Source organism: Haliaeetus albicilla, chromosome W (assembly GCF_947461875.1).
Source record: "Haliaeetus albicilla chromosome W, bHalAlb1.1, whole genome shotgun sequence".
Lineage (NCBI taxonomy): Eukaryota > Metazoa > Chordata > Aves > Accipitriformes > Accipitridae > Haliaeetus > Haliaeetus albicilla.
Genome location: NC_091515.1, coordinates 18,142,236 through 18,166,465, shown reverse-complemented (window position 1 = coordinate 18,166,465; position 24,230 = coordinate 18,142,236). Strand labels below are relative to the sequence as shown.

General features: G+C 46.5%; 1 protein-coding gene across 1 annotated transcript in view; it reads right to left on the bottom strand.

The window, feature by feature from the left end:
- UBE2R2 (ubiquitin conjugating enzyme E2 R2) overlaps window positions 1–24,230 on the bottom strand; it is an 84,283-nt gene that overhangs the window by 4,043 nt on the left and 56,010 nt on the right. Inside the window, exons 2-4 of the mRNA XM_069775214.1 lie at window positions 22,170–22,256; window positions 17,658–17,755; window positions 766–900 (exon numbers count right to left, since the gene is read on the bottom strand). Coding sequence (XP_069631315.1) covers window positions 766–900; window positions 17,658–17,755; window positions 22,170–22,256 — 320 coding nt within the window. The remainder of the gene's footprint in view (window positions 1–765; window positions 901–17,657; window positions 17,756–22,169; window positions 22,257–24,230) is intronic.

Here is a 24,230-nt window from a genome sequence, read left to right as displayed (position 1 = left end):
CCAATGGAGCTGGAAGGGATTAAGATAACCTCCCAGAAAGGCTCTTTGCACAACTCAGGCCAGTGACTGACTGCCCTGCGTAGCTCCAACCAGGGGTATATCCTTCACACCCAGCTAGCGGAATCAATGCAGATGTGGTCTTGCCCCAGGCAAGCATGACAGTGGTCCCACTGCAGTATGGGCTGTCCACCTGCCACTCTACAGCAACCCCAGCTCAAGTTTACATCATCTCCCTACAGCACCTGATGAACCATGAACTTCTCAGCAAAGGACAGTCAAGACTGAACAGTGCTTCCAGCTAATCAAACCCAGCTTTACAAGCACTTGCCAAACCCCACTGATATTCCTTTGAATTGAAGGGGCAAAATTATGATTCATGAGTGCATTAAGCACAGAATTAGTAGGATGCAGTCAGTTTGAATCACATCCCAAGCAACACAGGCAGTGCTCAAAGGCAAGCAGGGACTTTGACTAGTATTTACTAGCAGCCAATAGGTTTTTCAGAGCATCATGCCAGATTAGTCTAAAAAAGAACAATTTAAAGACAGATCAGCCCAGTCCTCCTGCTCCAGAAGTTTGCACCACTTCTGTGTGCTGAAAATCCTAGAGGAACCAGAAGCGTGGACTTGGAATAAGACAGTAAAATTCATTTCCAAAGGAGCAACCACAGCAAGAAGCTGGTTTCAGCAAATTCTGCAAGCAGCCTGTTTCATAGGATTCAAAGCAGGAGGCCAGTAGCACAGCATCACACATGGCAAAGCTTACCTTATGATTTCAGCATACTCCTTGTCTTTCCCTTTACTGTCCCTCCATTTCCTGAACATGACTGACGCATCCACGTTGGCAGGAGAGAATGTGTTGGGCTCATTAAGCAAAGAAATTACACTCAGTAAGATAGTCCTGAAAAAGGTAACCACAACAGCAGAATCAGAGTTAACACATACATAGATTCTGGATGCCGACAACTTCATTAGGTGATGCATCAGAAACTTGTTTAAAGTCAAAACTTAGTTAAGGATAATTAAGGATAGCTAAGGATAATAGTTGAAGTGAGAACAGATATTTACGAACTTCAGACCCTGACCATCAGCATAGAGAAGATGACACAATACAAACCTCAAAGACCTAATCTGATGACAGACTATCACATCTGTGCACACGCTTGTGATGGGGCAGCAGGCAAAGCTTGCATTAGACCAGAATTCAGCTTGTCCACACCACTCATGGATGGTGCAGGGTTGGAAAGCTGCTTGGTGAGCCTGTTCCTCATGACATTTGGCCTCCCAGCAGAAAGCCAGGCTCTTTGCCTACCCCATGTAGGGAAGGCCACTACCACCCAAGGCCATCAGATAAGGCTGCACTGCCTTCCCTGTCCCACTGGGTGTTAAGAGGTTGGAGCTGTGACCAGGTCTCTCCTCAGCCCATGCACCACTAAGGCTGCTGTAGCAGCACTCAAGCACAGCAAGAAAACAGTGCAGATGTTTTTCAATACCCAGGCAAGCTGCCAAGGGCCCAGCAAAGCCAGCATGAGCCAGTCACATAACCCCCAGCAGACAGACAGCCTTCCTGGATTTCTATAGCAGCAGCACAGAGCTGCTAGCTGCCCTGCTCTGCTGGCATTTACCAGGGGCAAACACCACCTCCCTCACCCAGTCCCTTCTCCTGCATTTCCTACAACCCTTTGCACTTCAGAGATTCAGCCCTTCACTGCTCTACACACTGCCACAACCAGCACAAAACTCAACAGCAAGTCCCATGAGGCAGTTCTACGCACCCAGCCACCTGGCTGTAGCTACCACTGCAATAGCTTCATGTGTCTGAGATGGTCCTGCTGGCAACAGCTTCTGATTTAAATGGAAGGGAAGAACAAGAGACTTGTCTTGAAATACAGCAGTACATAGCAACTTGTATTGGCTTTGTGTGGCAAGGTTTTGGTAGCGGGGGGGGTTACAGGGGTGGCTTCTGTAAGAAGCTGCTGGAAGCTTCCCCTGTGTTTGAGAGAGCCCATACCAGCCAGCTCTAAGACGGACCCGCCACCGGCCAAGGTCGAGCCAATCAGCAATAGTGGTAATGCCTCTGTGATAACATTTTTAAGAAGGAAAAAAAAGTTGGGATAGAGAGAAAACAGCCGCCAGAGGGAGGAGTGAGAACATGTAAGAGAAACAACCCTGCAGACACGAAGGTCAGTGAAGAAGGAGGGGGAGGAGATGCTCCAGGCGCCGGAGCAGAGATTCCCCTGCAGCCCGTGGTGAAGACCATGGTGAGGCAGGCTGTCCCCCTGCAGTCCATGGAGGTCCACGGTGGAGCAGATCTCCACCTGCAGCCCGTGGAGGACCCCACGCAGGAGCAGGTGGGTTCCCGAAGGAGGCTGTGACCCCGTGGGAAGCCCACGCTGGAGCAGGCTCCTGGCAGGACCTGCGGATCTGTGGAGAGGAGCCCACACTGGAGCAGGTTTTCTGGCAGGACTTGTGACCCCGTGGGGGACCCACGCTGGAGCAGTGTGCTCCTGAAGGACTGCACACCGTGGAAAGGACCCATGCTGGAGCAGTTCATGAAGAACTGCAGCCCGTGGGAAGGGCCCACATTGGAGAAGTTTGTGTAGGACTGTCTCCCGTGGGTGGGACCCCATGCTGGAGCAGGGGAAGAGTGTGATGAGCCCTCCCCCTGAGGAGGATGAAGCAGCAGAAAAATAACGTGTGATGACCGTAAACCCCATCCCCCTGCGCCACTGGGGGGGCTTGGTGGAGAAATCCTGGAGTGAAGTTGTGCCTGGGAAGAAGGGAGGGGTGGAGGGAAGGTGTTCTGAGATTTGGTTTTATTTCTCATTACCCTACTCTGGTTGATTTGTAATAAATTGAGTTAATTTTCCCCAAGCTGAGTCTGTTTTGCCCATGACAGTAATTGGTGAATGATCTCTCCTGTCCTTATCTCGACCCACAAGCTTTTTGTTATATTTTTCTCTCCCCTGTCCAGCTGAGGAGGGGGAGTGATAGAATGGCTTTGGTGGGCACCTGGTGTCCAGCCAGGGTCAACCCATCACACAACTGCTTTGCAGAACTTGATTAAAGGAGACTACAGCCCCAGCTGTACTTGCATTGATTTAGGGGCACGTTCAGAGCAGCACATGCTGAGCACATCTACCAGATCATATATCTGGGATACAATTCCAGGAAATGCTTGGTCATTTGGATGCAGAGTTTCTTGAAAGGTTTTGAAACTAAACGCTTCTGTCTGGCCAGACTGTTCAGCATGGTTATCAGGAGAGTCATATACAATTTACTTTCCAAGTTATATAATTCAGTAGGAAAAAGAACAGCAGCTCTGGAAAAAACTGTCTGGTCAGACTGGAATGATGGGCAGAAGAGAGACCGTCTTCTACTTCATCTCAAGAATTCATTTAAAAGCCTTTGATTCTCAGCAAACATGCTGTAAAGCCAGCATGTCAGCTCCAGCATCATTGCAGCAGCTTTACTGTAGAGCAAGCAAAGCCTAGGGAAGGCTGAAGACAGGAATTCATGTCTGGATTTAGCATCTGCTCTACTACACTTCCATCAACAAAGTGAGGAGAAGCCAGTTTCCACTGTGGTGCCCCCAGACTCCAAAGTCAGTGCAAAGCTACTTAAATACACCAATGCAACTGTCTATTAGAGGTGAGGCTCTCTGCACTCTTCATTCCCTACCAGCACATTAGATCAGCTCCATCCCTGCTGATACCTTAAGAGCTGGACAGTCTCCTCCAACTCAAACCCTGCTGCTGTGGGTAAGCAAGGTGAACAAGGTACAGTAACAGGACAGGACCAAAACCACAAAAAAGTTCAACCACGTGACTGAAAACATCCTCAGCATCAAATATGAACTGCACTGGACTGGATACAGACTGACCCTCTGCAATATCGTCATGGATCTGCTTCTCCCTCAGGCAAGGTTGTTCTATCATGTTGTTTCATGCAAGTTGTTTGCATGAAGAGTGGGGATTTCAAGCCTACCTTCTGATTTCTTACATCCCTCCCACCCCATTCTGTGGAACAGTGTGCTCACCAGCTGCCATGCCACTTTGTTTTAAGTGTTTACAGTGCTGTTGTATTCAAAGTCCCTCTAACATCCCTTTATCAGCAGAGATAAGCCAGTAGAGGCTCAAAGAATCAGACCTGTTAAGTGCTTTTTTCTCTCCATGTATCAACAGAAGGCTCAGACATGGATGAATTTAATCTGAATGAAAACAAACATTACGTATAGTAGCTGGTGCTCCCAACCAGCACATCCTGTTATATACCTTGTTGAAAAGGATTATTTTTTTTTTGTTGTTCCAGCTACTATCTACACTGTAGCTTCTCAGAGCCACCTTTAGAGGTACTCATAGATTTGTCTTAGCACATTTTTACTCTCCAGTATAAAGTAAGAGGTTTTGGCTTAGGCTGTACTGACAGTAATGTTAGATCTTGACAGTTTCTGCAACCAGCTCAATGCACTAAAGCAGCCAAAAAAGCCAACAACAAAAATGGGCATCAACTATATTCACAGTTCTGGCCTGAACACCTCAAAGGACAGAGTGAGACTGGGGAAATATGGAGAAGAACAACTAAAATGATCAAAGAGCCTCAACCCCTAAGCCCTGCCACCACTTCCTCAGCTTTATGGGAGACGAGAAAAGCAGCAGTATTCTCTGTGACACAGATCACAGCTGCATTCCTTCACATCTTGCTGGATGTTTGCCATATTTACTTATGCCTGACTCATCTAGCTCTGACTGATAGGGAAAGTCCATAATGACTGTTTAAAAAAATTAATGAGCAGGCTTGAGACCATTAGAGGTATCCCAGTTTCAGCTGGGATAGAGTTGTCTTCCTAGTAGCTGGTACAGTGCTATGTTTTTGAGCTAGGTATGAGAAGAATGTTGATAACACACTGATGTTTTCAGTTGTTGCTCAGTAGTATTTAGACTAGAGTCAAGGATTTTTCAGCTTCTCATGCCCAGACAGCAAGAAGGCTGGAGGGGCACAAGAAGTTGGCACAGGACACAGCCAGGGCAGCTGACCCAAAGTGGCCAACGGGGTATTCCATACCATGAGACGTCACATCTAGTACATAAACTGGGGGGAGTGGGGGTGGCGGGAATCGCCGCTCGGGGACTAACTGGGCGTCAATCGGCGGGTGGTGAGCAATTGCACTGTGCATCATTTGTATATTCCAATTCTTTTATTATTACTTCTGTCATTTTATTAGTGTTATCATTATTAGTTTCTTCTTTTCTGTTCTATTAAACCGTTCTTATCTCAACCCACAAGTTTTACTTCTTTTCCCGATTTTCTCCCCCATCCCACTGGGTGGGAGGGGGAAGTGAGCGAGTGGCTGCGTGGTGCTTAGTTGCTGGCTGGAGTTAAATCCATGACAGTCCATTTTGGCACCCAACGTGGGGCTCAAAGGGTTGAGATAACAACAAGCCTGACCAGAGTTTGTTAAAACAAATTTGTTACAAGCATTCATTATATTGGTCTAAGAGTCACTGGTGACTATGTTGATTTATGAGCTCTTAGAGTTGTGACACTCGTTTTTAGAGTTCTGTTATGTATCACCTCACTTGCTGTATATAGTCCCTGTTCTGCTGCTTATCATCCGTGGGAGGTGGATTAAGGTTTTTGCTTTGATGTACTGTGTAATACTGGCTTATGGTATGATAAAATTATCGGTCATGGGACTAATCCGGTGTTTGCACTCAGCATTGTCATCACCTCTATACTGTGGGAGCCTTCTGTGGGAAACTATTAATCGTTACACCATTTACCTTTCCTCCTCGGAGAGCCAATCTATGGGCGAGACACCTTTCTTCCCCTTTCCCTTCTCCTCCAGTCTAGTTACAATGGCATTTGAGAATTCTGAAAAATTTTAATACCCTTGGGATGTTGAAACCAGCATGGTCCTACTGCTAGGAACTAGCATGTTCCTGAATGTAGTTCAGGTCTTGCTTAGGGTTAAACAACTATTTAAGAAGATCACCCAGAGATCTGCCCCGAGGCTGGATAATTATGAGTGGCAGGGTGTGTGGGGTAGTATGGGCAAGTACCTAAAAAAGTGGGCACCTCCAGTGTTTTGGAACTTCACCCCTGAACAAATGCAGAATCTGGAAGAACTAGTAAAATATTTGGAAAAGGTATGCTGTCACCCTTGCAACTCCAGAGAGATACAAATCGCTGAAATGTGCTGGGGCCTGGCCCATGCCTATCGAGCCCTCTTCAACACTACTCAGTACCCTCAAGGGGAAGAGAAGGTCTCTGGATCTAAGAACAAAACAACAGGCACCGTGGCTACCCAAACCCCAGCGACAGGCAATGTGGCCCCTCCAACTGTGGCAACAAGAACTGCAGCTACCCAAACCCCAGCAACGGACACTGCAGCCCCTCCAGCCGCAGCAACAGGCACTGTGGCTACTCAAACCTCAGCAAGTGGTAATGAACTCAACCACCGGACCAACCCACACCAGTATCGGTTGCCCCCATACACAAGAAGAAATATACAAAAAAAAATCAGTTCACTTAGCAAAAGATGAAGATGAACCAGGGTCATCATGGGAACAGGAGGAAGAGACAGAACCAGAGGTAATCACCCGATCCCTATTCTTGAGCGAGCTGCGGGATATGCAAAAAGATGTCCAGCAACTCAAAGAGGATATGTCCTACTCCCCACCTGTAAGGACCAAGGTCTCAGCTATTAGGAGTAGAGTGTTCCTCTGCCCAAGAGAGACAATATAGAAGGTACACACCACGAGGTGCCCTGTGGTTTTACCTATGTGATCATGGAGAGGACATGAGGAAATGGGATAGAAAACCTACCTCGGTCCTAGATGCACAGGTACGTGAGTTGTGAGGAAAAACCTCCACAAAAGGGGATTCTACCAGGAAAAATGCCGCTCCAGTTTCCAAACAGAGTAGAAGGGCTGATCTTATTTCTTATCCTCTTGAAGGGACTTCTGAGCCAATTTTACAAGAAGTGAATACTGGATACACTGACCAGGAATAGAGGGGCCCTGCCTCCAGTCAGGTGGAGGAAAGGGACAACTCGATGGTGTGGATTCGATGCCCTGGCACATCAGACCCACAGGAGTATAAGGCTCCAGTAGACACCAGTGCACAGTGCACTCTAATGCCATCAAGTTATAAAGGGGCAGAATCCATTTGTATTTCTGGTGTGACAGGGGGATCCCAAGAGTTAACTGTATTGGAAGCTGAAATGAGTCTAACCAGGAATGAGTGGCATAAACACCCCATTGTGACTGGTCCAGAGGCTCTGTGTATCCTTGGCATAGACTATCTCAGGAGAGGGTATTTTAAGAACCCAAACGGGTATTGATGGGCTTTCAGTATAGCTGCCGTGGAGATGGAGGGAATTAAACAGCTGTCTACCCCGCCTGGACTCTCCCAAGACCCTTCGATTGTGGGGTTGCTGAGGGTCGAAGAACAACAAGTGCCAATTGCTACCACAACGGTGCACCGGCCACAATATCACACCAACCGAGACTCCCTGATTCCCATCCACAAGTTCATTCGCCAACTGGAGAGCCAAGGAGCGATCAGCAAAACTCACTCACCCTTTAATAGTCCCATATGGCCAGTGTGAAAGTCTAATGGGGAGTGGAGACTAACAGTAGACTATCGTGGCCTGAATGAAGTCATGCCACCGCTGAGTGCTGCCGTTCCAGATATGCTAGAACTTCAATACGAACTAGAGTCAAAGGCAGCCAAGTGGTACGCCACAATTGACATTGCTAATGCATTTTTCACAATCCCTCTGGCAGCAGAGTGCCGGTCAAAGTTTATTTTTACTTGGAGGGGTGTCCAGTACACTTGGAATCAATTGCCCCAGGGGTGGAAACACAGCCCCACCATTTGCCATGGACTAGTCCAGACTGCACTGGAAAAAGGTGAAGCTCCAGAACACCTGCAGTACATTGATGACATCATTGTATGGGGCAACATGGCAGAAGAAGTCTTTGAGAAAGGGAAGAAAATAATCCAAATCCTTCTGAAAGCCGGTTTTGCCATAAAAGAAAGTAAGGTCAAGGGACCTGCACAGGAGATCCAGCTTTTAGGAATAAAATGGCAAGATGGACGTCGTCAGATCCCAATGGACGTGATTAACAAAATAGCAGCTATGTCTCCACCAACTAATAAAAAGAAAACACAGGCCTTCTTAGGTGTCGTGGGGTTTTGGAGAATGCATATTCCAAATTACAGTCTGATTGTAAGCCCTCTCTAGCAAGTGACACGGAAGACGAAAGATTTTAAATGGGGCCCTGAACAACGACAAGCCTTTGAACAAATTAAATGGGAGATTGTTCATGCAGTAGCCCTTGGACCAGTCTGGGCAGGAAAAGATGTTAAAAATGTGCTGTCTGCCACACACAGGGAGAATGGCCCTACCTGGAGCCTCTGGCAGAAAGCACCTGGGGAGACTCGAGGCCGACCCCTGGGGTTTTGGAGTCGGGGATATCGAGGATCCGAGGCTCGCTATACTCCAACTGAAAAAGAGATATTGGCAGCATATGAAGGAGTTCGAGCTGCCTCAGAAGTGGTTCGTACTGAAACACAGCTCCTCTTAGCACCCCGACTGCCAGTGCTGGGCTGGATGTTCAAAGGGAGGGTCTCCTCTACACATCACGCGACTGATGCCACGTGGAGTAAGTGGGTCACACTGATCACACAACGGGCTCGCATAGGAAACCCCAGTCGCCCAGGAATTGTGGAAGTGATCACGGACTGGCCAGAAGGCAAAGACTTTGGAATGTCGCCAGAGGAGGAGGTGACATGGGCTGAAGAAGCCCCGCTGTATAATAAACTGCCAGAAAATGAGAGGCAATATGCCCTGTTCACTGACGGATCCTGTCACATTGTGGGAAAGCATCGGAGGTGGAAGGCTGCTGTATGGAGTCCTATACGACAAGTTGCGGAAACTGCTGAAGGAGAAGGTGAATCGAGTCAGTTTGCAGAGGTGAAAGCCATCCAGCTAGTGTTAGACATTGCTGAAAGAGAGAAGTGGCCAGTGCTCTATCTCTATACTGACTCATGGATGGTGGCAAATGCCCTGTGGGGGTGGTTACAGCAATGGAAGAAGAGCAACTGGCAGCGCAGAGGTAAACCCATTTGGGCTGCCATACCGTGGCAAGATATTGCATCCTGGCTAGAGAATCTGGTTGTAAAAGTACATCATGTAGATGCTCACGTACCCAAGGGTCAGGCCACTGAAGAACATCAAAACAACCAGCAGGCAGATCAGGCTGCCAAGATTGAAGTGGCTCAGGTGGACCTGGACTGGCAACATAAGGGTGAGCTATTTAGAATCATAGAATCATTTAGATTGGAAAAGACCTTCAAGATCATCGAGTCTAACCATCAACCATGCCCACTAAACCATGTTCTGGAGTACCCCGTCTACTCGCTTTTTGAATATCTCCAGGGATGGTGACTCAACCACTTCCCTGGGCAGCCTATTCCAATGTCTGACAACCCTCTCAGTAAAGAAATTTTTCCTAATATCTAACCTAAATCTCCCTTGCCGCAACTTGAGGCCATTTCCTCTCGTCCTATCTCCAGCCACCTGACAGAAGAGACCAGCACCCACCTCACTACAACCCCTCTTCAGGTAGTTGTAGAGAGCGATAAGGTCTCCCCTCAGCCTCCTCTTCTCTAGACTAATCCAGCCTCAGCTCCCTCAGCCGCTCCTCATAAGACTTGTGCTCCAGGCCCCTCACCAGCTTGGTTGCCCTTCTCTGGACACACTCCAGCACCTCAATGTCTTTCCTGTAGTGAGGGGCCCAAAACTGAACACAGTACTCAAGGTGCAGCCTCACCAGTGCCGAGTACAGGGGAACAATCACTTCCCTGCTCCTGCTGGCCACACTATTTCTGATGCAGGCCAGGATGCTGTTGGCCTTCTTGGCCACCTGGGCACACTGCTGCCTCATATTCAGCCAGCTGTCAACCAGCACCCCCAGGTCATTTTCTGCCTGGCAGCTTTCCAGCCACTCTTCCCCAAGCCTGTAGCACTGCATGGGGTTGCCGTGACCGAACTGCAGGACCTGGCACTTGGCCTTGTTGAACCTCATACAATTGGCCTCAGCCCATTGATCCAGCCTGGCCAGATCTCTCTGTAGAGCCTCCCTACCCTCAAGCAGATCGACCCTGCCTCCCAACTTGGTGTCATCTGCAAACTTGCTGAGGGTGCATTCAATCCCCTCATCCAAATCACTGATAAAGATATTAAAAAGAACTGGCCCCAGTACTGAGCCCTGGGGAACACCACTTGTGACCTGCCGCCAACTGGATTTAACTCCATTCACCACAACGCTCTGGGCTTGTCCATCCAGCCAGTTTTTCACCCAGCAAAGAGTACGCTTGTCCAAGCCATGAGACACCAGCTTCTCAAGGAGTATGCCATGAGAGACAGTGTCAAAGGCCTTGCTGAAGTCAAGGAAGATAACATCCACAGCCTTTCCCTTATCCACTAGGCAGGTCACCTGGTCATAGACGGAGATCAGGTTGGTCAAGCAGCACCTGCCTTTCGTAAACCCATGCTGGCTGGGCCTGATCCCCTGCTTGTCCTGGACTTGCCATGTAAGTGCTCTCAAGACAAACTGTTCCATAATCTTCCCCGGTACCAAGGTCAGGCTGACAGGCCTGTAGTTCCCTGGATCCTCCCTCCGACCCTTCTTGTAAATGGGAGTCACATTGGCAAGCCTCCAGTCCTCTGGGACCTCCCCTGTTGACCGGGATTGCTGACAAATGATGGAGAGTGGCTTGGCAATGACCTCCACCAGATCCCTCAGTACTCTTGGATGGATCCTATCAGGTCCCATAGATTTGTGAGTGTCCAGATGGCGTAGTAGGTCACTAACTATTTCCTCCTTGATTAAGGGGGGGGTATGTTATGATCTTCATCCTCACCTTCCAGCTCAGGGGGCAGAGTACCCTGAGGATAACTGGTCTCCCTATTAAAGACTGAGGCAAAGAAGGCATGAAGTACCTCAGCCTTTTCCTCATCTCTAGTGGCTACGTTCCCTTCTGTATGCAATAAAGGATAGATATTCTCCTTGGGATTCTTTTTACTGTTAACATATTTGTAAAAACATTTTTTGTTGTCCCTTACAAGAGTGGCCAGATTTCGTTCTAGCTGAGCTTTTGCCTTTCTGATTTTCTCTCTGTATGATCTAACAAGATGCCTGTACTCTTCCCAAGTTGCCCGCCCTTTCTTCCAGAGATGATAAACTCTCCTTTTTTTTCTTGACTCCTAGCAAAAGCTCCCTGTTCAGCCAGGCTGGTCGTTTTCCTCGGCGGTTCGACTTGCAGCACATGGGAATAGCCTGGTCCTGAGCCATTAAGATTTCCTTCTTGAAGGACGTCCATCCCTCCTCGACCCCTTTGCCCTTCAGGACCGTCTCCCAAGGGACTCTTTCAACCAGTGCCTCGAAGAGGCCAAAGTTTGCCCTCCAGAAGTCCATAGCGGTGGTTTTGCTGACCACCTTCCTTGCCTCACCAAGAATTGAGAATTCTATCATTTCACAGTTGCTAAGCCCAAGACAGCCTCCAACCATCACACCTCCCACCAGTCCTTCCCTGTTCGTAAACAGTAGGTCTAGCAAGGCTCCTCCCCTGGTTGGCTCACCTACCAGCTGTGTCAGGAAGTTATCTTCCACACACTCCAGGAACCTCCTAGATTGTTTACTCTCTGCCATGTTGTATTTCCAGCAGACGTCCGGAAAGTTGAAGTCCCCCACAAGAACAAGGGCACACGATTCTGAGACTACTGCCAGCCACTTGTAGAATGATTCATCCGTCTCTTCAACCTGGTTGGGTGGTCTATAACAGACTCCCAGCACAATATCTGCCTTATTGGCTTTCCCTTTTATCCTCACCCATAAGCACTCCACCTTGTCATCAGAATCATGGAGCTCTGTACAATCAAAACATTCCCTAACATAGAGAGCCACCCCACCACCTCTCCTTCCTTGCCTATACCTTCTGAAGAGTTTATAGCCATCCATTGCAGCACTCCAGTCATGGGAGTCGTCCCACCATGTTTCCATGATGGCGACTAAATCATATCTATCCTGCTGCACGATGGCTTCCAGCTCCTCCTGTTTATTGCCCATGCTGCGTGCATTGGCATAGATGCACTTGAGCTGGCCTATCGAATCCACCTCTAACATCGGCACGCTGCCCCCAGGCTCATCTCTGGTGCACCTAGTTTTATCCCTTACCCCCTTCAAACCTAGTTTAAAGCCCTCTCTCTGAGCCCTGCCATCTCACGAGCGAGGATTCTTTTACCCCTTTGAGATAGCTGGATACCATCTGTCACTAACAAGCCCAGTGCCATGTAAACCTCCCCATGATCAAAAAACCCAAAATTCCACCAATAACACCAGCCTCCGAGCCACGTATTAATCAGGTGTGTTTTCCTGTTCCTTTCAGTATATTTCCCTGCCACTGAAGGGATTGAGGAAAGCACTACCTATGCTCCCGATCCTTCCACTAATCGCCCCAATGCCCTGAAGTCCTTTTTGATTGCCTTTGGATTTCTCTCTGCAATCTCATCACTGCCAACCTGCACAACCAGCAATGGGTAATAATCAGAGGTCCGAACCAGACCAGGGAGTTCCCTGGTAATATCTTTTACCCAGGCCCCAGGGAGGCAGCAGACTTCCCTGTGGGATGGGTCAGGTCTGCATAGTGGGCCCTCTGTCCCCCTCAGAAGGGAGTCACCTATGACAATTACCCTCCTTTTTCTTTTTTCAGAGGCTGCGAGAATGTGTGGGGCTGCCCAACTGAGCCTAGGCACCTCCCTAGATAGGGCTTCATCTACATTCTGATCTTCATTGGCCTGGTCCTCAAGTTCCAGAGCCCCATACCTGTTGTGAAGTGGCAACTGGGAAGGTGAGGGAGACCAGGAGGGGATTTGCCTGCCTCCCCGAGCAGGGACCCGTATCCATTCCCCTCCATCTCTTAGGTCCCCTCCTGCCTGGTGGCAGGAGGGCAGGGGAACCTCCGCTTCTTGTGGAGCCTCCATCTGCTGCCTCTGCCTCAGGGATGGTAGGGTGTGGGCCCACCAATCTATCTCCCTCTCACACTCCCTGATACTCCTCAACCTTTCCACTTCCTCCTTCAGCTCTACCATCAGGCTGAGCAGATCACTCACCTGGTCACACCTCACACAAGAGGTGTCCCTGCTGACCTCCATCATTTGTGATAGACTCAGGCAGTCCCTGCAGTCAGAGACCTGGACAGCTGCATGTTTACATGGGACCTCTGTCCGCGTTGCCACATTTTTCCTAACAATGGCTTTCACCCGAGTGGCAACCATACCTGGGTCTCCCTCTGGGCCAACGCCCACCACTTGAGTAGCCTTCTCGAGCTTGGAAGAGGAAGACGGGGGCTACGCCCTACCTGCACTCCCTGCCTGCGCAAACTAGCCGCGCCACGCCCTGTTCGCCGCTCTCCAGGTCGCCGGCGCTCCTCAGGGCCGTTCAAATCTCCCGCGGTTGCCCCCGGCAACGCGCACGCCGCGTCAGCCTCTCTCGCGAGAGCCGCCGGCTCTGGCCGGGTCCCTCCGCTCTTCCCCGGCACTCCTGGGCCTCGGTAACCTCCCAGTTCGCCTCAATCTAGCGCTTAGATGCCGACTTACCGTTGCCTCTGCTGGCCTCGTAGCTGACTGAATGCTGCTGACCGTTATGCTGTGTTTATTTATGGCTTGGTGGGCCCATGACACCTCAGGCCATCAGAGAAGAGATGCAACATATAGATGGGCTCATGATCGAGGGGTGGACTTGACCATGGACACTATCGCGCAGGTTATCCATAAATGTGAAACATGTGCTGCAATTAAGCAAGCCAAGCGATTAAAGCCCCTGTGGTATGGAGTGCGATGGCTGAAATATAAATTTGAGGAAGCCTGGCAGATTGACTATATCACACTCCTACAAACTCGCCAAGGCAAGCGCCATGTGCTTACAATGGTGGAAGCCATCACCAGGTGGCTGGAAACATATTCTGTACCCCATGCCACCGCCCGGAACACTATCCTGGGCCTTGAAAAGCAGGTCTTGTGGCAACATGGCACCCCAGAAAGAATTGAGGCGGACAACGGAACTCACTTCTGAAACAACCTCATAGACACCTGGGCCAAAGAGCATGGCATTGAGTGGGTGTATCACATCCCCTATCATGCACCAGCCTCTGGGAAAATTGAGCGATACAATGGACTGTTAAAGACTACATTGAGAGCAGTGGGGGGTGGAACCTTCAACCATTGGGACACACATTTAGCAAAAGCCACCTGGTTAGTCAACACCAGAGGCTCTGCCAATTGGGGTGGCCCTGCCCAGTCAGAACTTTTACATACTGTAGAAGGGGATAAAGTCCCTGTAATGCACATGAAGACTTATGTTAGGGAAGACAGTCTGGGTTACTCCTGCCTCAGGCAAAGGCAAACCCATTCGTGGGATTGCTTTTGCTCAAGGGCCTGGGTGCACTTGGTGGGTGATGCGAAAAGATGGGGAAATCCAATGCATGCCTCAAGGGGATTTGATTTTAGGTGAGAATAGCCAATGAATTAAATTGTATGATTTTAGTTGCTATATAACCCTGCTACTGTATGTTATCATTACTGTAATTGTTATATGCTATATGCATAGTATTACAGTAAGAATCACTTAAGCAAGAATGAACCGTGATAAAACTGAGCAAAGCGCAGTAGTGATGGAACCACAACTGACTCCAGCATGCAACAATCCAATGGTGTACACCATCCTCCTGCTGCGTCCAATGTCACCTGCTCATCACACCGCACTGAAGCCCGATCCTGCTCTACTGACTGAGAGGACTTTGCACCATCCCTCCTGCCCAGAAAGACTGGTATGACAGATGGAGCCCAGAGTCGGGAACTAAATGAACTCAATGAACATTTTATAAACACAACTCAAACTAAAGAAATTATCTGTGTGTGTGTGTATGTATATATATATATAAAATTGTCTATATATCTCAAAAGGACAGAAAAGGTGATGATGATTGACCAGGATGTAACTGAAGGTATGGGAACTGAGCATATGACATCAATGGTATAGAATAAGGGGTGGATACTGTCCTGGTTTCAGCTGGGATAGAGTTAATTGTCTTCCTAGTAGCTGGTAAGGTGCTATGTTTTGGGTTAGGTATGAGAAGAATGTTGATAACACTGATGTTTTCAGTTGTTGCTAAGTAATGTTTAGACTATAGTCAAGGATTTTTCAGCTTCTCATGCCCAGACAGCAAGAAGGCTGGAGGGGCACAAGAAGTTGGCACAGGACACAGCCAGGGCAGCTGACCCAAAGTGGCCAACGGGGTATTCCATACCATGTGACATCACATCTAGTATATAAACTGGGGGGAGTGGGGGTGGGGGCATCACCACTCGGGGACTAACTGGGCATCTGTCGGCGGGTGGTGAGCAATTGCATTGTGCATCACTTGCATATTCCAATCCTTTTATTATTACTGTTGCAATTTTATTAGTGTTATCATTAATAGAACGGAAAAGAAGAAACTAATAATGATAAACTGTTCTTATCTCAACCCATGAGTTTTAGTTTTTTTTTTCCCTGGATTCTCCCCCCCATCCCACTGGGTGGGGAGGAAGTGAGTGAGCAGCTGCGTGGTGCTTAGTTGCTGGCTGGGGTTAAACCATGACAGAAGCACAGGTGCTCTCAAAGTTGAACAATGACATTTCCCCCTCCAGACACTTCAACCACAGTCATCTATAGTAAACAGTCAATACTCAGCAGGATTTACAACATTCAGCAGCTGAAGAGAAGCCCAAGGTTACACAGGCAGCTCATTACAAGCATGCTCCCCTCCCACACCTTCAGCCCTGTTGCCTCCTGTCTGACACACAGAAGCCTTGCAAAGTCAGATGGGACCCCAGCAGGATGCATTTCTATCAGCACTTAGCCCAATGGGTGATGCTGGTAGCAGGCCAACTGTTAAGGACAAGTTTTATTTCTACTTGCCAATACAGCTGAGGAATGTTTTCTCCCCAAATGTCACCCTTAAGCCCAACACATTCCAAGAGATTAAGCACCAAAAACTGCACTGTGGTAAGGGAGAGCAGAAATCAGAGAACTAGCACCATGAGAAGTTTCATGTCAATCTTCTTTAGGGTTGTATATAATGAAATACTCAAAATATGTGTGCAATACAAGTAATTAATGCCCAAAGCTATTTCCTAACTATGAGTTGAGTCTTGTCACCTAGTCCTAACCATATCAGATGTATGAAAAAAGTTTAATAGCCATGTGAGAAGAGGGACAGGTGAACATAACTTAGCAATATATAGCTTAAAATAGTATAAGCTTTTTTTCCCCCCTTTTTTTAAAAAAAATCTGAACTAGAACTTTGAGAGGTTGCTTCATACTCACTTGTACTTGGTACAGATGGATTAGATAACATTTACCTCAAGCTCTGAAGGTCAGATTCCCAACCCTTCATGACTTCACGCAGCTAAGACACACCATTTCTCCTGAGCCTTTTTAATCTTGAAATAGCATGCTCCAGGAGGAACATCAGTTGTTATAAATTGCTGACAGCTACAATTCCTAGTCTCCTGCCACATTAGCTCTAGTTCAGCACTCTGCAGTGTGTGTTACAATCATATTCCAAGGATCAAGAATCCAATAAATCCCCCTTGCTAGATCTTTGCTTCAACAAAGGCTCTTTTCAAATGAATTTCATGAAGCCAAGTTAGATGAAAGCTGAGTCAAACTATCAGACAGCCCTTTTCAAATCACTGCACTCCCTCAGGTATGCTGAGATCCCTAGCTGGATTTACCAATAAGTAACAGATTTCAAGTTGGGGAACCAGCATCTAATAAATCACTCTGAAAGCAAGCTTAATTCTCATATGATATGCTAAAAATTAGAGGCAATTATTTTAACCTTATTTGGATAATAAATCAGATTAAAAAGTTAGAACAGGCAGTACCTTACTTCAAGGTTTTCCACTACATCACTTACTACTCCAACTGCACAGGTCAGTGAGCTGCTACTTGATATGAATTTTATCAATTCTTTATTGGCAGTGTCTTGTAATGAGAATGAAATTCAGCTGGTGTTTCAGAAAAATTGAGAGGTTAGCCTTGAATGCCTCTGGTACCTTAGTGATCCTTCAGTTTTTTTGGCAGGAAGAAAACTACCTAGCTAACTGCTCAAGATACCACACTGCAGGACAGGACAGAGACAAATACTGGAAGGCAAACAGTAGGTAGGATTATGCACACAAAGTTACTCCTACTGGGCCTAAATACTCAAAAATGTTCTTTTTCACTAGTGGTATCTTGGAGGAGTTTGAAAAACCTAAGTGTAGGATAACATGGACTGGGAAAGGCTAGAACATTTGAGATAATTTGCTTTAAGAGCATGAAACCCTGTGAACAGGACAGAAGGCTCTACATTGTTAGCCCAGTATCAGGACACACAGCATTTCAGACAGCTTGATAAGTCTGGTTCCCACCCAATTCAAGACCTAAAGCCCCCAAAGTCTTAAATTCCCTTCCAAACCTTTCTCAACACAGGCCTTAGTCTTGGAGAGACATGACAGGCCTTTGAGGTCACCACTGTACATCAGATTCACACTGTTACCTGACATTTTGGGTAGGGTTCCACCTCTCAGATGGCAGCTCTCCACTTTGTGGGTCATCTACAGGTGGGTGAAGAATTGAAATACATACATCTCCATTCTGCAAGACAGAAACAAAAGTTAAGAATAGCCTGGCTTGAGGCAGAGGTCTGATGACTCAACTCCAACACTCTGACTGTTCCGAGCAGTTTAACCTTGTTGATATGGACACCCCAAGTACCAGTAAAAATACATGCAAAAACTGGAAACATTTCTCAATTCTTCCTGTATTATGTTCAAAAGTCTCCCGTGCTAAACAGGATTAGTCTGCAAATTGGTACAAAACAATCTCAAGTCAAGAGGTTTAAAGAATGTAGCAGAGCAAGCAAAAATAGAAATAAGTCATATAAAACTAAATTAGTCTCCAGATAACAAGTACTGTCAAAGTGATAGAAGTGAGCTTTAGTCACAAGAGACCCAAAGTAGGGTTAAAAAAAAAAATTTTGTTCCCAGTGGTAGCCAAGTTGGCTACAGGAACTTTTTAATTGAAGGGTTTAGCACTCTCTACTAGCTCAGGTATCAAAACAATGCTTCTCCCAGGACACAATGATGTTGAACAGATGGTGCAGGGCAGGCTTACACTGCTCTCCTAGGACACAGCTGTTTGAAATATCAGGTGAAAAAGCAGGAGATGCTTTCTGAAGGTTTCACTGAAAATCCCTTCCAGCACGCAAGAGGAAAAATATTTTGGCAGCATATGGAAGCCATACAGCCACGTAATCCTCAATCTGTGTTTTACTCACCAGTGTTATAGCCTGAATATAGATTTAAAGCTCCATAATGCCTACCATTTATAAACACTTTAAGAAGCCTGTAAAACCAATTCTCCATCAGCAACAGCACTCTGACATGATTACTTTGTAGGAGTGTTGTAGCAGTATTCACCACAGCTGATATTCTCCACTGAAGTTGACTCCAGGGACTCATGGGGTCCCAATGCCTTACTGCAGGATGGGGTGAAGGTGCAGATGGGGCCCCAAGGCCATCCAGCAGATGTTGGACTCTCCAGGTCCTGCTGGCTTGCTGCCTCTTGCAACTGGCTGCTGGGATGACTTACAAGTTCCCAGAGGCAGCCCCACACCTTCAGGTGGCACAGCCTCAGCTGATGGGCAGCACTCACGCTGTCCCTTGTCACCCTGATCCAAGGTACAAATTGATGATAGGAACAAGAGAGAAGTTGCAGATCAGTTCTGTTCAAGACCACAGGCTGCCAGTTCCCCACACACCTAGTCTCAGCTATGTCCTGAGGACCCTCCAACACTGCTCAACACACAGGAGCCAAAACACAAAGTATCACTGCTCACAACAATAGCATCCATGCCTTTGAGTCCAAGCCAGTGATCACAGCTACAGATAGCAACAGCTCACCTGAAGGGTATTTGTGTTATAGCCAAACAAGATCCTGCTTCAACACTGGAGGCTTGTGATCAGTATCCAGATTTCAGCAGCTCACTAACCCTGCCAGGTAGGCTAATTTAGCAAGCCCTCATCATTTTGAAGCAGTTTTTTTGTCAAGAACTCAACCAAAAACAGCAACATAGCACCTGGAGCTGCTGAATACCCAAGCACCCACTTATGTTGCTGGAACAGTTTGCCATAACAAGGCAGTTTCCTTTTTAGGACTACAACAGGCTTGTGCAATCTAGAAAATATTTTTTAATATCATTAGTAAGGTTAACTTCACCTTAAAATGTTAGATTATGTTCACAGCCTATTCTGGTTTTATTCATAATTTCCATGAGTTTACCCAGTTTCTCCTTTAACCATCTCTTGGGAGAATGCAGTGCTGGTGGCCAGGAGAAGTAAAGGTGTCATGGGGCCTGTGAGATCAGCACAAGGTTTTAGGGATCATTAGTCAATGGGAAAGCCTTTCCCCATGTACATTTTTGAAAGATATAAGTAAGGAGGATAGGATATTTGTCTGACAATGGGAAATAGCCTATACTTCTATTAGGATTGAGAATTTATGTCAAAAATAAAAACCAAGTCTTGAATGCAGTTTTACCAAAATTCAACTAGATGACCCAAGTAAAGTGGATATGGGGAAACACACAAGTTACTCAAGTCTCATTGCTCAGAACTGGAACGTCAGCCCCAACCTCTCCATCTGGTTCCACCAGCAGATTCTGTAAACTGCTACTTTCTTTCATCTTCCTTACACTGAAAGATTCCCCCCCTCCTCCTCCTTACAAACCCTCAAGCCCTTTGCTGATTTATTCTCAGTTTCATTTGGAGTTATCCCAGTACCTCATCTTCATTGCTTAAATGTTGTTTCCAAAACAGCCTGCAAGCTGCTTCAGATTCCCTCAGCTCCAAGAAATACTGATATGAACACAAAGTACAAAGCTGAGAGCTAGAGTATTTGAAGAGTAACCCCAAAATACACCCATCAAATTTTGGGTTAGTTTCTCCTCCTACCTTCAGTTGTTTCTAGAGCCAATTTTTCATCTTTCCCACCAGGACTGGGAGAGGTCCTTTCCAAGACTCATTTTGTACATACCATTTTGGTAACCATTTCCCACTCACCTCCTGCATGAGAATTTCTGGATTCAGAATCAACATCTGCAGTATGGATCTGCAGTGATCTGCAGGTCTCAAAGTTGTCTGTCTTTATAGATCTAACTCCCATGCAACTGAAATGGAGCCTTAAAGGGAAACATCATCCTTGGCTACATGCAAGATTCAGTGCCAAGTCCAAAACTCAAGTCAGAAGACTGTCAGATGACTGATTTCAGGATGTCCCTGGGCTTAGGGCAATCCTCCTGAGCATCCAGTAATTAAAGCTGATTACTATCTTGTTTTGCACTGAAGTTTGGAGAGGCTTTTGGCCATTTATTACTAAGCCATCAGTGCTGTTTTCACCATGACATTTGAAGCATGCTCATTCCAGGCTGGGCATTTAGCAGCAGCAACTTGTCAGAAAAGGGCCTTCCAAGCCCAAGACATCAACTGAAGCCATCATTTGTTTGCAGCAAGGAAGAGAAGTGACATTCCTGTTTAGAAGTAAACCTAAAGGAAGCCTGCAGAACCTCTCATAGGAAGACCTGTGATAAGGTGACAGAGCTGCACCAACAGGAACATTTTTAAAAGGCCTTTAGCTCCTCAAACTATTCAAGCAGTAGTCCTAGCAGGCTGACACTTGGCTAGGATATCCAAAAGTTTAGCAAGGATTTGACTGGCCTCCACTAAAAGCTTAAGTCAAGTTTTGAGCCAAAACAGGCCTTCAACTTTCAAATACAGCTCTATGAAATTCAGTAATTTTGAACCAATCGTATGAAATGAAATGCTTCTTCTCACAGTCTTTGCAGCAGCACTATTAAATTCTGTCTCAAGCTGCTGCTCACATGGGCTCTAATGCAACAGCTCAACTCAACCAGGCTCCAGGATAAACTTTAAAGGTCACTTGATAGATGAAAGCCCAGCAAGAAACACAACTAGTCCATTCACACCAGATGCAGGGCAACATATGCTATGCCCCAGCAACAGCAGAGGTTAGCCTGAGCATTGCCATGTTAACACAGCTGGGCCACCATCAGCCCCTGAGCTAGTCCATCAGCAGAGCACCACACCATGCTGAGATGCACCAGACATATACTCATTGCAACACTTCGGTCCATGATGACTTTACCTTAAATCTCTCCAAGCAGCCTGTGCTCAGCATCATGAAGACAATGCTTTCAAGCTAGGGAGTGCTGCTTTCTAAAAAGCATTTATATAAAATCATTCCCCTTCTGGACCTGCTATGTAGTTGTACCATAATCCAATCATGGACTTGATAGCTCAGTGTTATGCTCTGAACATGACCCATATATGCACTGAACTAAGGGCCACTTCAAATTGGCTAGCAGACATTAAGCCCAAAGGTATCTGTTCACTCTGGTCCCAGGGTGACCAGGCTGTGCATGACTCCTCCTGAAGCTGGACTATAGCTCTGGTTCTTTCTGCAGTCGGAGCACCCCAAGTCCAAACCCCTTCATCATAGGCTGACTGCTGAAGATGACTGTTTCCCACTATTTCTTGTCTCATCACAGAATTTTGTAGGATATACTCAAATTAAAAATTTACTTGAAAGGTGTACAACAGCTAGTTGCTTAAATATCACAGTAGGGTAAGACCCCACACACCAGCCTTGATCCAAGAATCCCCTAAAATTGCCAGCGCTCATGGCACAGTGCTTTGGCTGGGGCTGCCTGCTGTACTTGCAGGTATGAGAAAGGCTCCATCCCTGCCTACAGGAACAGCATTTCCTACGACATTTAGATTTAATTCTGCAACCATGAAGCTGACATTTAAACACAAACAGCTAACCACTTTAGTTATGGCTAGAGACATTTAGTACCTTCAATACTTCCAGAAGTTTAAGGACATAGAAAACCTTCTCACATGCCTGAGAAAAAAAATTAATTAGTTTAAAAAAACAAAACAAAACCAAAAACAAAAAAAAAACCCAAAACAAAACAAAAACCCCACCTTACCTCATAAATGTTAGGGTGCCACATTTTGGTCAGGAATCTGAAGGTAGGTGGTGAATATGGATAGTCAATAGGAAATTTAATGTGAGCCTGGAAAAAAGCAAAATATTTTAGTTATGAAACAGAACAAAGAGAGATCAACAAGCAACCATTGCAATGAAAACCTGGAAAAAACAATTTCCATTAAGTACATTAAATAGTTCATTTTATAGATCAGTGCCCGTGTGGACCCACATTATAACTCTACACAATTTCTTGTGAACAAAACACTAACTGAACAAGAAAAATCTAAACACCAGGCCTTGCCTGAGCTAGTAATGCTCAGAAAACAAGCCAAAAGGCATCTACCACGTCCTAATTCAAGAAGCACTATCCAACAACTGTTGTTCAACAGAGTAAAATATATTTGTAAAGCTAGAACTCAAGATATCATTGCTGTCTTGCTAGGTTCAGATGCAGGCTAAAAATATTTTCTAAAGGTAAAAAGACCTGTTTTACATTTGCCAGTGCAAAGATTTTTAATTACTCTTTCTGTGCAGAAAAAAAAAATTGTTAAATACTTGCTCAATTGAGATCCAAAGGCTTTTTTGCCTTTCTTGTGCAAGAGTTAAACTGATCCATCTACCTGTGGTCCTAATACTACATTTCTTGCCACCACAAGCATTTCCCAAGTCTGAATACCATCTGTGTCTGTTTAATAAATCAGTGTAACTTGATGAACCAATGACAGCAAACATTACCTTCCAGCGCCTCCAAGGTCAGCAGCCAGCTATGGGGCAAGACTCTCAGAGCCAAGTCAGTTGTGGGAAGACTGCAGAGATCCCAGCACTGGATATTAACTTCTCTGTGCTGTCCTGCCATTCACAGCAGTCAGAAAAGCCAGCCAGTAGGAAAGAGGGCTAAATCTGGGCTGATTAAGTGCCAAAAACACTCCCCTCTGAAAGGGGGACTCACATTGCTTTCTGCACTGTGGAGCACAGACCCTTCCCTTGGCACTGCTCAACCCACTAAGAAAGTCCCACCAGTCTAGTGTGGCATCTCCAAGTACCCGCACGACAGTCAGGCTCACATGCAACTGAGAATGCAAGAAGAGACCCCAAAAGCAGGTCACATATGGCAAGAGCAGAATCCTGGGTCACCCTCTTCTGCTTAAGCATCTAACCACACAACTTGGATGCAGGGTGCTGACCTTGTTCAACAGGACAAGCTATGAGAAGTTCTATTCCCAGAAACATAAGCAGGCAAATGAATTATTGAGCTGTTGAGTACCTAGCTACAGTTTTACTTAGATTGGCATATGCTTTTGCCTTGTAACCCAAATTTTATGAGGCCAGAGTGCCAGGTAGCCAGGAAAAGAAGGTTTTCTGTTAACCTTTATGAAACAAATTCAACAGCTCACGTGGCTTTACATTCTGCACATGCCCTCTCATAATATTGACTGTATGCAGGATGTTATAGCAGCACTGAGTCCTCACCTCACAGTCATTTGCCACAGCACGCTCACAACCAAAAGATTTATGATCTACTTAAAACAATCCTAGCCCACGGTTTAAGGTCAGTTACACAAATGGCATTGCTCCAAGAACAGCAAGCAAATGCCTCTTGTCACCACACTGCTGCAGAAGAGAGTGGCTGCTGCAGCAAGGAAATGCCTGGCTCTACAACATGCCACCCTGCACTGGGAGCAGAGCAGGAATTTACCCAGGACAGAGCAGGTTCACTTCAGCTCAAGGGCTTGCATCATGTAGCTGCAGACTCCTCCAGACCACTGGGGTTTTCCCAAGAAAGCCCATTCCTGTGCTTATGTGCAGTTTTGTGAGATCTAAGACATAAAACAGCCCAAGGACTGAGATTAAAAATGCAAGAGACAACAAAACTCAGGGTTGAGCTAGCTACAAGATTTCTTGGCAGAACCTATGTGTCTTCTACACAGGTATAGTTTCTAGGCAACCAAAAAAGATGCAGCAACAGCCACAATTACAGGTCTGTTTTTTCACTAAAAGCCCAATTCTAAACACGTTGGGACAAAAATACCAAATTAGGCAATAAACTTATTTTTTTAAA